Consider the following 12,799-nt stretch of genomic DNA (forward strand, 5'->3'; position numbering starts at 1 on the left):
TACATTAGAAATCTAAACTAACTAGTCAACACAGTTATCCCCTTTCTTAAGAAATTCTGCTGCAGTAGCATCCTTTCCTCATCTCATTGTGCACAAGGCTTTCACCTTTTATCTCTTCACCAAACCACTTGCCGTGACTCTCTTATTTTGCATACCCATATACCTGACATGTGCCACCTTGCTACCCACATTCAACAATCCTTTAAGGTACTCACCTTATCTCCTCTTCACCTCATTACAGCATGTTATTACTTCCCCTTTTGCCCCTTTATTGCTGTACTCAGTTGTTCTTTTTCCCACACTATTAACCTTCCGAAACATCTTTTTCTCCCTGAAGTTTGCTGATATTCACTAACCCCAGCTCTTGGTTGTTCTTTTTCTGCACTACACCTTCATCTAAATAGTGTTACTGGTCTCCACCTGCAAGAGGTTACACTACAAGTGAAAAGTCACTTTTGATGAGGCTGTATTACTGGGAGTATAGTCTCATGAAAGAAATTGTCATGCCAAAGAAGTCTGCATTTTCCTGATACTGGAAGTAGCACAGCTTTAGGCTGCTGGGGCCTTCAGAGGGAAGTCGTAGGTAACACCAAGACTATTTCATAGAAACTGGTACGGGGTAACAAGGCTGTATCTGAGGGATTACAGCCTTGTCAAAGAACTCTCTCCAAAGGAATCTACATTGGAAGTACCACAGTCTTGGGCTGCAGGAACCCTTAGAAAGAGGTCCTGGGTAACACCAGGACTCTTTCTTAGATATTGGTCGCGGGGTAATTATGAATATATGAAATTGTAACTATTCATAGTATAGTCAGTAGATTACGTAAATGAAAATATAATTATATTTGTTTTTATTTGCAGATCCTTTGACTGGTGTTGCAGACAATTACACTTGCACATGTCCATTTGGCTACTCTGGAAACAACTGTGAAAATATTACTGACTTCTGTAAACTGAGAGATATTATATGTGATCATGGCACTTGTGACCTGACATACCAGGGTGAGGTTAGTTATTCATAAATTTAACTTTTTGGGGTGGTAATGTAAATGCATGCTTTAGGTAGAAGCATTATTAGAACAAAATGACTTTAATGCAGAAAACTTAATTTCTCCTACATGTAGTAAGACAAGAGAATTTTTCATATTTTCATAAATTCCTTTAACTCTCTCAATGCATACTTTAGAGCAGGTATGGGCTATTATATCATTCAAAGGTTCAACTAAACACATTTCACTTTGGCAGTGGGTCATGTATCATTTACACAAAAGATATGGTCTTAAATTGTAAGACTGATCATTCTAAAATATTATGCATAATCTTATATGTACATTTTCATCCCGTGTATTCCTTTTGCAAATATACTTATCACTAGTGATGAACATATGTATACATTTACAGTATATTTGAGGGATGAACAATTAAGAAGTGATAGGGTAAGAGGGATATTAGTAGTGAGGAGTATGAGAGTTGAAGAGGGTGTGCTAAAATGGTTTTGAGTTATGGAGAGGATGATGAAGGGTATATACATGTCAGAAGTTGGGGGTACATGGAAAAAGGGGAATCAAGGTCCTGAGTATGAAGAAGGCTGTGAGATGTGTAAGGGATAGAGCGAATTGGAGCAACGTGGTATACAAGGGATTACATTCTGTCAGTGAGCTGAACCAAGGCATAAGAAGTGGTTGGGGAAAACCACACAAAGGTCTGTGGGGTCTGGTTTTGGATAAGAGGCTGTTGTTTTTATGCATTATACATGACAGCAAGAGAATGGACATAAGTGAATGAGATCTTTCTCTGATTGTCCATGGTGCTCCCTAACTGTGTTTTTCCCTGGTGCTCCCTTACTGAACCAGGAAATGATGAACAAGTATGAATGAAAGAAAGAGGCTGCTTTATAGTAAAATGGCATTTCAAGCTATACTCTCTAAACAATGCAATGCTTTCTTGACATTTTCAAGTACTACATTGGTGCCACTTTTTGTAGAGAAATATTTTTTCATCCAATATTCTTTGACTAAAGGTGTGACTTTTTTGATGGGGGATGGGGGATACATGTTTTCTCTTTCTAACCCTGAGACTAATGACTGAAGCCTTAAAAAAAAGCAGACTACAGCTTCACACTAACACAAAAATAGGTGTATAGAATAAGATTGAGTATACTGATTACAGTGTTGCTGTTTAAAAAAATGAAAAAATCCTAAAACAGTTTCCGTAAAAATTCTTAGATTTCTCTAGATGTGTAGAAAACTAAAAAAAAAAAAAATTCTTTCTTAATGCATATTCACCATATTAGCAAGGTAGTGTTAAGAACAGAGGACTGAGCCTAAGAGGGAAATATCCTCATTGGCCCCCTTCTCTGTTCCTTCTTTTGGAAAAGTATAAGCTAGAGGGGAGGATTTCCAGCCCCCTGCTCCCTCCCCTTTTAGTTGCTTTCTACAACACCCAGGGAATAGGTGGGAAGTATTCTTTCTCCCCCATCCCCAGGGATAAGAAAACTAATATATGATTGACTTAATAAAAGATTCAGACGGATAGGGTAACATGTTTAAGGCAGAGCTGATTGTTCACTTCATGTAAAATATGGGCTCATCCTCCTCATCGGCAATCTCAGGTTCCTCATAGTAAAGAGCTGCCACATCACTTTCCTCTTTGTTCATTTCCTTCTTACTATATTGTTAGCCACTCTATGTCTTCTACATGCTTGATGAGTCCTTATCAGCACAGAAATCTACTAACATGAAAGAATCTGGGAAACACTAGTTGGTCATGGTCTTCAGTATGAAACACCTCCCTACATCTTTACAATGCCCATGTAATTCATATTGGGTTCGGGGAGTGCTGAGATGTTGGGTACATGGACAAATTACATTCCAGACCACCCTGTCTCAACTCTCCCACTCCATCTCCTTGATCTGTTTCTTATGATCTCTGTGTTAGTATTGATTTAAACATGTTTGTTATTCATAGTTCATACTGACCGTGTGGGCTAGATTACATCTTTTAAATGGCTGGATCTAGCCCCCAGGCTATCTTTTGCCTACCCTTGCTCTAGGGAATCATGCAAATGCAAGAGGAAATTTTTCTAAGATTTGATTTAATTAATGTAGACTAATATTGATTACTATGTTTTCAGGGTTGGGAGTGCATCTGTGATGCTGGATGGGAAGGCATCTACTGCAGAGAAAATATCAATGATTGCCAGTCAAATCCATGTAAAAATGGTGCCACTTGTATGGATGGAAATAATAGCTTTACCTGCCACTGTCTTGATACATGGAATGGCACTATATGTGAAGTTGATGTTGATGAGTGTGAATATGACCCATGTAAGAATGGAGGAGCATGTAGCAATCTGCAGGGTTCGTTTGAGTGCCTCTGTGAAGAACATTATTGTGGAGCAACATGTAAATTGGACAACCCATGTTTGCAAGTAAGTGGCAATTTATTATTGGAATAGAAATACTGAAAAATCTGGGTATGTTTGAAAGTTGAATACCTTACCTGAACAAGGTTTATATCAAGAGAGGGACATGAAGCCCATATGTTCATATTTAGAATTACATAGTTACATAATGTGCCTGCACATGATTGTATGCAGTCCTTCTCTTATCCTCCCTTCCTGTTATGAGTTCTCAGAACATCCAGTGTAGAGTGTAGAGATATTTTGTGTTTGTCTTATTGTCTTGATTGAAGGACTGTTGAGGAGGTGGTTTGTTTCTTCAGTGGTTTAGCTGCATCTTGGTCATGATGATTCTTGTGATTTATTGAATGGGTGTTTATGATGTTGGAGGGATGTGTGGTGGCTAGAATTCAGATGAAAAAGCGTAGCTGGTATCGTAGATAGGTCTGATAGAATGGAGTTTAAGATTGGGTTAGGGGTATTTATTTATGCTTGGGAAGTCATAACAGTGGCATATACAGTATTTTGTCAGGGGGATGAAGGAGCTGAGACTACAAGCTTCTGGAGTGTGAGCAAGGATGAATGTTTTTTTATTCTCAGGGTTGATGGTTATTAATGGAGTACTTTGGATGGGAGGAGTCAAGTGATGCTGCAAAGAATTGGATGCACATCTTATTCAGATGGATTGTATTTAAGGTTATGCTGATGGTGAACGTTTGCAGTTACTCTGCAGCTGATCTGAGTACTCTGCTTTGTTTTGTTACTTTTGCTTTAGATAGGATTGATAACAAGGTAGGTTAGACATAGTTTAGGATGGTGTGGATGAATTGTTTTAAAAGGATATAAGGCATTATTTTTATTTTTCTCCTATCATTCAGTTTGTTTATGGCCTTTGTATTGATGTTTAGTAGTGTAAAATTGAAAGTCATAGGTGAGTCCTATGTGATACTTATTATGGATGGAGTTTAGTTGGGTGGGAATGGTTGACTGAAATTTTCAGTTATGAATGGGTGAAGCTTGGATCCATGTCTGTCAGGAGTTAAGAGGGTGATGATAAATTTCTCTGGGGATGCAGATACTGTATTCTGTTTTCAGTGAGCAGATGGCCTTAAAATTTTTCAACAGCACCCTGACACTACACAAGCAGTGATAAATATGCAGCATGACATCAGGCCTTAGAATTACTCAACAGCACCCGGACGCTACACAAGCAATGACAGACATGCAGCACGATATCAAGCAATTCACTTGATGTCATGCTGCATGTTTGTCAATGCTTGTGTAGTGTCAGGGTGCTGTTGAGTAATCTTAAGGTCATCTGCATACAAGAAAACTTTCACAGTATGGTTTGTGAAAGGGTGAAGAGTTTGAAAAGAGTAGGAGAAAGAACTACTTCCTTAGGACTTTCATTGTAGCCCTTAAGGATTTTTTAATCAGAATCCTTTGTAAATGACATAGCTGGCCATTTTCTGTATGTTCTATGAAGGGTGGTATAAGGTTACTTTTTGTGTGAGGATGTTTCATGGGATAATGGCACATGCTTTGTTCATATCATTTGCTAGTAGCATTGTGCAATATTAATTAATCAGTGGAAATGGTTATATTACTCTTGAGCATGGGAGTTAAGAGTATTATATTGGACTGCTGTTGTGCATGGATGATACTAGTTTGAAAAAAAAATTTGACAAGATAAATAAAGAATACACTGGTATAAAAAAAAATTGAAAACAAGGGAGAGTTGAGAGTGATTAATGATTTACAAGAAATACTTGAGGAATGAATGATTAAGGGGCTTTGATTTTTGAGGGTACCAAGGGGTATTAGTATAAGAAATTTGGAAGAAAATATTGTGAGAGTACGTTTGTTGATATTCAGGTACAAGTGATTATGCCCACCATCACAAATTGTATTTTGATAAATTTCTGTATATACTGCTACTGATATGTTTTTATAGAATTTGAGGGAAAGTGAAGAATTTTAATACCTATTTTATTTTTATTTTATGTAAGGGGATACTAATGAATTACGGTGATAATATTGAACTATTGAATTTTTTCAATGTTTGTTTTTCCTTTCAGCATAACTGCAGTCATGATGGTATTTGTGTTCACTTCTGTGATGAGTATTTTGAAAATCAGACAAGTGCCTTCTGTCGTTGTCCTGATGGGTGGGGTGGAGACTTCTGCCATGAAGAGGTAAGTTCAGGAATCATAGTAGTCTTCCTTGACTCTTATATATTTACAAGAAAATTTAAGTATTTGAACAAATTGAAAATATTTTTTTAAGATATTATTATTATTTTTTTTTTTTGCTTTGTCGCTGTCTCCCGCGTTTGCGAGGTAGCGCAAGGAAAAGAAAGAAATGCCCCAACGCACCCCCATACACATGTATATACATACGTCCACACACGCAAATATACATACCTACACAGCTTTCCATTGTTCACCCCAGACACTTCGCATGCCCTGATTCAATCCACTGACAGCACGTTAACCCCGGTATACCACATCGATCCAATTCACTCTATTCCTTGCCCTCCTTTCACCCTCCTGCATGTTCAGGCCCCGATCACTCAAAATCTTTTTCCCTCCATCTTTCCACCTCCAATTTGGTCTCCCACTTCTCCTCGTTCCCTCCACCTCCGACACATATATCCTCTTGGTCAATCTTTCCTCACTCATTCTCTCCATGTGCCCAAACCATTTCAAAACACCCTCCTCTGCTCTCTCAACCACGCTCTTTTTATTTCCACACATCTCTCTTACCCTTACGTTACTTACTCGATCAAACCACCTCACACCACACATTGTCCTCAAACATCTCATTTCCAGCACATCCATCCTTCTGCGCACAACTCTATCCATAGCCCACGCCTCGCAACCATACAACATTGTTGGAACCACTATTCCTTCAAACATACCCATTTTTGTTTTCCGAGATAATGTTCTCGACTTCCACACATTCTTCAAGGCTCCCAGGATTTTCGCCCCCTCCCCCACCCTATGATCCACTACCGCTTCCATGGTTCCATTCGCTGCCAGATCCACTCCCAGATATCTAAAACACTTTACTTCCTCCAGTTTTTCTGCATTCAAACTCACCTCCCAATTGACTTGACCCTCAACCCTACTGTACCTAATTACCTTGCTCTTATTCACATTTACTCTTAACTTTCTTCTTTCACACACTTTACCAAACTCAGTCACCAGCTTCTGCAGTTTCTCACATGAATCAGCCACCAGCGCTGTATCATCAGCGAACAACAACTGACTCACTTCCCAAGCTCTCTCATCCACAACAGACTTCATACTAACCCCTCTTTCCAGAACTCTTGCATTCACCTCCCTAACAACCCCATCCATAAACAAATTAAACAACCATGGAGACATCACACACCCCTGCCGCAAACCTACATTCACTGAGAACCAGTCACTTTCCTCTCTTCCTACACGTACACATGCCTTACATCCTCGATAAAAACTTTTCACTGCTTCTAACAACTTGCCTCCCACACCATATATTCTTAATACCTTCCACAGAGCATCTCTATCAACTCTATCATATGCCTTCTCCAGATCCATAAATGCTACATACAAATCCATTTGCTTTTCTAAGTATTTCTCACATACATTCTTCAAAGCAAACACCTGATCCACACATCCTCTACCACTTCTGAAACCACACTGCTCTTCCCCAATCTGATGCTCTCTACATGCCTTCACCCTCTCAATCAATACCCGTCCGTATAATTTACCACGAATACTCAACAAACTTATACCTCTGTAATTTGAGCATTCACTCTTATCCCCTTTGCCTTTGTACAATGGCACTATGCACGCATTCCGCCAATCCTCAGGCACCTCACCATGAGTCATACATACATTAAATAACCTTACCAACCAGTCAATAATACAGTATATATATATATATATATATATATATATATATATATATATATATATATATATATATATATTTATATGTTAGGGAGGTGAATGCAAGAGTTTTGGAAAGAGGGTCAAGTATGAAGTCTGTTGTGGATGAGAGAGCTTGGGAAGTGAGTCAGTTGTTCGCTGATGATACAGCACTGGTGGCTGATTCATGTGAGAAACTGCAGAAGCTGGTGACTGAGTTTGGTAAAGTGTGTGAAGGAAGAAAGTTAAGAGTAAATGTGAATAAGAGCAAGGTTATTAGGTACAGTAGGGTTGAGGGTCAAGTCAATTGGGAGGTACGTTTGAATGGAGAAAAACTTTAGGAAGTAAAGTGTTTTAGATATCTGGGAGTGGATCTGGCACTGGATGGAACCATGGAAGCGGAAGTGAATCATAAGGTGGGGGAGGGGGCGAAAATCCTGGGAGCCTTGAAGAATGTGTGGAAGTCGAGAACATTATCTCGGAAAGCAAAAATGGGTATGTTTGAAGGAATAGTGGTTCCAACAATATTGTATGGTTGCGAGGCATGGGCTATGGATAGAATTGTGCGCTGGAGGGTGGATGTGCTAGAAATGAGATGTTTGAGGACAATGTGTGGTGTGAGGTGGTTTGATCGAATAAGTAATGTAAGGGTAAGGGAGATGTGTGGAAATGAAAAGAGTGTGGTTGAGAGAGCAGAAGAGGGTGTTTTGAAATGGTTTGGTCACATGGAGAGAATGAGTGAGGAAAGATTGACAAAGAGGATATGTGTCAGACGGTGGAGGGAATGAGGAGAAGTGGAAGACCAAATTGGAGGTGGAAAGATGGAGTGAAAGTGATTGTGAGTGATCAGGGCCTGAACATTAGGAGGATGAAAGGCGTGCAAGGAATAGAGTGAATTGGAATGATTTGGTATTCCGGGGTCAACATGCTGTCAATGGATTGAACCAGGGCATGTGAAGTGTCTGGGGTAAATCATGGAAAGTTCTGTGGGGCCTGGATGTGGAAAGGGAGCTGTGGTTTCACTGCATTATTACATGACAGCTAGGGACTGAGTGTGAATGAATGTGGCCTTTGTTGTCTTTTCCTAGCGCTACCTCGCACACATGAGGGGAGAGGGGGTTGTTATTTCATGTGTGGCCGGGTGGCGATGGGAATGAATAAAGACAGACAGTATGAATTATGTACATGTGTATATATGTATATGTCTGTGTGTGTATATATATGTATACGTTGAGATGTATAGGTATGCATATTTGCGTGTGTGGACGTGTATGTATATACTACAAGTGTATATGGGGTGGGTTGGGCCATTCTTTCGTCTGTTTCCTTGCACTACCTCGCTAACGTGAGAGACAGCGACAAAGCAAAATTAATAAAAAAAATAAATATAATTAAAATTAAAATAATTTATGAGTTTTTATCAAGCGAATATGACGTCGATATAACATTTATACGGAAATGATTGAATATACTTTTTTCATCAAATGTATTTCAAATGAAATATCAAGAACTGTTCTTTTCATTACACCAAATTTGAATACAAACCCTTCATGCAAAAAATTTTTACTCTTATTATATGTAAGATTTATATAAAGAATGTATAATACTGCATTTTGTGAAACTTTGTTGGTAAATAAGTTTTATTAGGAAATCTTGTGTATATTATAGGCAGATAAGAGAAAGAGTTAATAGACTTTATTTAGACTGCTTGCCTCCTCTTTTCTGAAGAGTACAACCTAGAATACAACCACTAGGGAGGACAGTTATCACATAGTTAAACTTACATTTTACTCTGGATTTTCCCGAAGGTTTTTAGTATGATTGGGGTACTCTTGTTAGCATTTTTTGGTATTATTGATAGATCCCCAAACAATGGAGGGAGTCATAGTATCACATGCATTTGAAGTCTTCTGAGAGTAAAAAGAAGTTTATTTGTATACTGAAATGCTAATTCATTTTCCAAGAAGTCATAATGTCGGAATTCCTGCTCTTTAATAATTATTCATTTATGAATTGATGAATTGATACTTGTGTTTTGGTACTTTTTTAATAACCTATATGTAAGGCACATGATAATAAAAGTAATATTTTTCTGTGTTGTAGGTGGACCACTTCCCCACAGATGTGGACCTTGCCATCATAGTGGGATGTGTGGTAGGCCTTATGTTAGTAATTGCTATTGTTGGCCTCACTGTCTTTTTAATGATGGCTAAAAAGAAGCGTCAAACAAGAGGAACCTATTCCCCAAGCAGACAAGTATGTTTGACATTTTATATTAAATACTTTATGCATACTTATTATCAGGGAATTTTCTTTCATCTTCCATCTTGGAATACAAAGTGACTACTGACCTCAGTATCTGAAAAAAATCCTCTTAAAGAGATCAGTCCAAGTAGAATCTCACATTGCTTCATACTATGTACAGTACTTGCATCTTGTTTTATGTGTTTTGCAATACTGTATTTTTTCATCCAGAGAAAATCCTTCCTGGAACATACTGTTATATATGATGTGCATCACAAATTTTTGAAATGGCAAAAAAGTATTAAAATGTATATCTCATTTCAACCTCATTCTTATGCCACAGAAACTTGCTAATGACTAGCATGTGAACTAGGGCTTCATTCTCCTTTAATCCTGTAAGACATAAAACTTATTTCCTATGGATGGGGTGGTTAGGGAGGTAAATGCAAGAGTTTTGGAGAGAAGGGCGAGTATGCAGTCTGTTGAGGATGAGAGGACCTAGGAAGTGAGTCAGTTGTTCGCTGATATTACATCACTGGAGGTTGATTCAGTGAGAAACTGCAGAGGTTGGTGACTAAGAAGAAAGTTGAGAATAAATGTGAATAAGAGCCAAGTTATTAGATTCAGCAGGGTTGAGGGACAAGGTAATTGGGATATAAGTTTGAATGGAGAAAGTTTGGAGGATGTAAAGTTTTATAGATATCTGGTAGTGGACTTAGAAATGAATGGAACAATGGAAGCAGAAATGAATCACAGGGTGGGAGAAGTGGCAAATGTTTTGGGAGCGATAAAAAGTGTGTGGAAGGAGAGAACATTATCTCAGAAAGCAAAAATGGGTTTGTTTGAAGGATTAGTAGTTCTAACAGTATTATATAGCTTCCTTCAAACATACCCATTTTTGCTCTCCAAAATAAATGTTCTTACCTTCCACACATTCTTCAATGCTCCAGGACCTTTACTCCCTCCCCCACCCTATGACTCTCTTCCACTTCCATGGTTCCATCCGCTGCTAAGTCCACTCCCAGATATCTAAAACACTTCGCTTTCTCCAGTTTTTCTCCATTCAAACTTAGCTCCCAGTTACCTTGTCCCTCAACTCTACTGAACCTATTAACCTTGCTCTTATTCACATTTACACTCAACCTTCTTCTTTCACACACTTTACCAAACTCAGTCATCAACTTCTGTAGTTTCTCACCCGAATCAGCCACCAGCACTGAATCATCAGCGAAGAACTGACTCACTTCCCAAGCCCTCTCATCCATAACAGACTGCATACTTGCCCCTCTCTCCAGAACTCTTGCATTCACCTCCCTAACAACTCCATCCAGAAACAAATTAAACCACGGAGACATCATGCACCCCTGCTGCAAACCAACATTTACCGAGAACCAATCACTTTCCTCTCTTCTTACTCATACACATGTTAAAAACTTTTCACTGTTTCTAGCAACTTACCTACCATACCATATACTCTTAAGGCCTTCCACAAAGGATCTCTGTCCACCCAATCATATGCCTTCTCCAGATCCATAAATGCTACATACAAATCCATTTGTTTTTCTAAGTATTTCTCACACACATTCTTCAAAGCAAACACCTGATTCACACATCCTCTACCACTTCTGAAATCACACCGTTCTTCCCCAGTCTAATGCTCTGTACATGCCTTTACCCTGTCATACAATACCCTCCCATATAATTTCCCAGGAATACTCAACAAACTTATGCCTCTGTAATTTGAACGCTCACCTTTATCCCCTTTGCCTTTGTACAGTGGCACTATGCATGCATTCCCGCCAATCCTCAGGCACTTCACCATGATCCACACATACATTGAATATCCTTACCAACCAATCAACAACACAGTCACCCCCTTTCTTTATGAATTCCACTGCAATACCATCCAAACCTGCCGCCTTACCAGCTTTCATCTTCTGCAAAGCTTTCACTACCTTTTTCTCTGTTCACTAAACCATTCTCCCTGACCCTCTCATTTTGCACACCACCCCGATCAAATCACCCTATATCTTCCACTCTGTCATCAAACACATTCAACAAACCTTCACAATATTCACTCCATATCCTTCTTACTTCATCATTACTTGTTATTACCTCCCCATTAGCCCCTTCACCAAATTTCCCACTTGCTGTCTTGTCTTACGCACTTTATTTACCTCCTTCCAAAACATCTTTTTATTCTCCCTTGAATTTAATGATACTCTCTAACCCCAACTCTCATTTGCCCTCATTTTTTATCTCTTGCACCTTTCTCTTGACCTCCTGCCGCTTTCTTTTATACATCTCCCAGTCTTTTCCACTACTTTCCTGCAAAAATCATCTAAACACTCTCTTTTCTCTTTCACTAACAATCATACTTCTTCAGCCCACCATTTACTTCTTCAGCCCACCATTTACTACCCTTTCTAATCTGCCCACCTCCCACCTTTCTCATGCCACATACATCTTTTGCGTAAGCCATCACTGCTTCCCTAAATACAACCCAATCCTTCCCCACTCCCCTTATGTCATTTGCTCTCACCTTTTGCCATTCTACACTCAATCTCTCCAGGTACTTCCTCACACAAATCTCCTTTCCAAACTCACTTACTCTCACCACTCTCTTCTTTCCAACATTCTCTCTTCTTTTTTGAAACCTCTATAAATCTTCTCCTCTGCCTCCACAAGATAGTGTGACATCCCTCCAGCTGCCCCTCTCAGCACATTAACATCCAGAAGTCTCTCTTTTACATGCCTGTCAATTAACACATAATCCAATAACGCCCTCTGGTCATCTCTCGTACTCACATACGTATACTTATGTATGTCTCTTTTTAAACCAGGTATTCCCAATCACCAGTCCTTTTTCAGCCCACAAATCCACAAGCTCTTCATCATTTCCATTTACAACATTGAACACCCCATGTACACCAATTATACCTTCTACTGCCACATTACTCACCTTTGCATTCAAATCACCCATCACTATAACCCGCTTACATGCATCAAAGCTGCCAACACACTCACTCAGCTGCTCCCAAAAAAAAAATACTTGCCTCTCATGATCTGTCTTCTCATGACCAGGTGCATAGGCTCCAATAATCACCCATCTCTCTCCATCCTCTTTCAGTTTTACCCATATCAATCTAGAGTTTACTTTCTCACACTCTGTCACATATTCCTACAACTCCTGCTTTGGGAGGAGTGCTACTCCTTCCTTTACTCTTTTCCTCTCACTAAC

The 12,799-nt window shown here is 39.1% G+C and overlaps 1 protein-coding gene across 2 annotated transcripts in view; it reads left to right on the forward strand.

The window, feature by feature from the left end:
- The window catches only part of crb (cell polarity complex component crumbs), a 642,968-nt gene that overhangs the window by 589,134 nt on the left and 41,035 nt on the right, over nt 1-12,799 (forward strand). For both annotated transcript variants that reach the window (XM_071694202.1, XM_071694201.1), the window contains exons 35-38: nt 862-1,007; nt 3,134-3,430; nt 5,479-5,595; nt 9,418-9,570. In XM_071694202.1, coding sequence (XP_071550303.1) covers nt 862-1,007; nt 3,134-3,430; nt 5,479-5,595; nt 9,418-9,570 — 713 coding nt within the window. The remainder of the gene's footprint in view (nt 1-861; nt 1,008-3,133; nt 3,431-5,478; nt 5,596-9,417; nt 9,571-12,799) is intronic.

Source organism: Panulirus ornatus, chromosome 56 (genome assembly GCF_036320965.1).
Source record: "Panulirus ornatus isolate Po-2019 chromosome 56, ASM3632096v1, whole genome shotgun sequence".
NCBI lineage: Eukaryota > Metazoa > Arthropoda > Malacostraca > Decapoda > Palinuridae > Panulirus > Panulirus ornatus.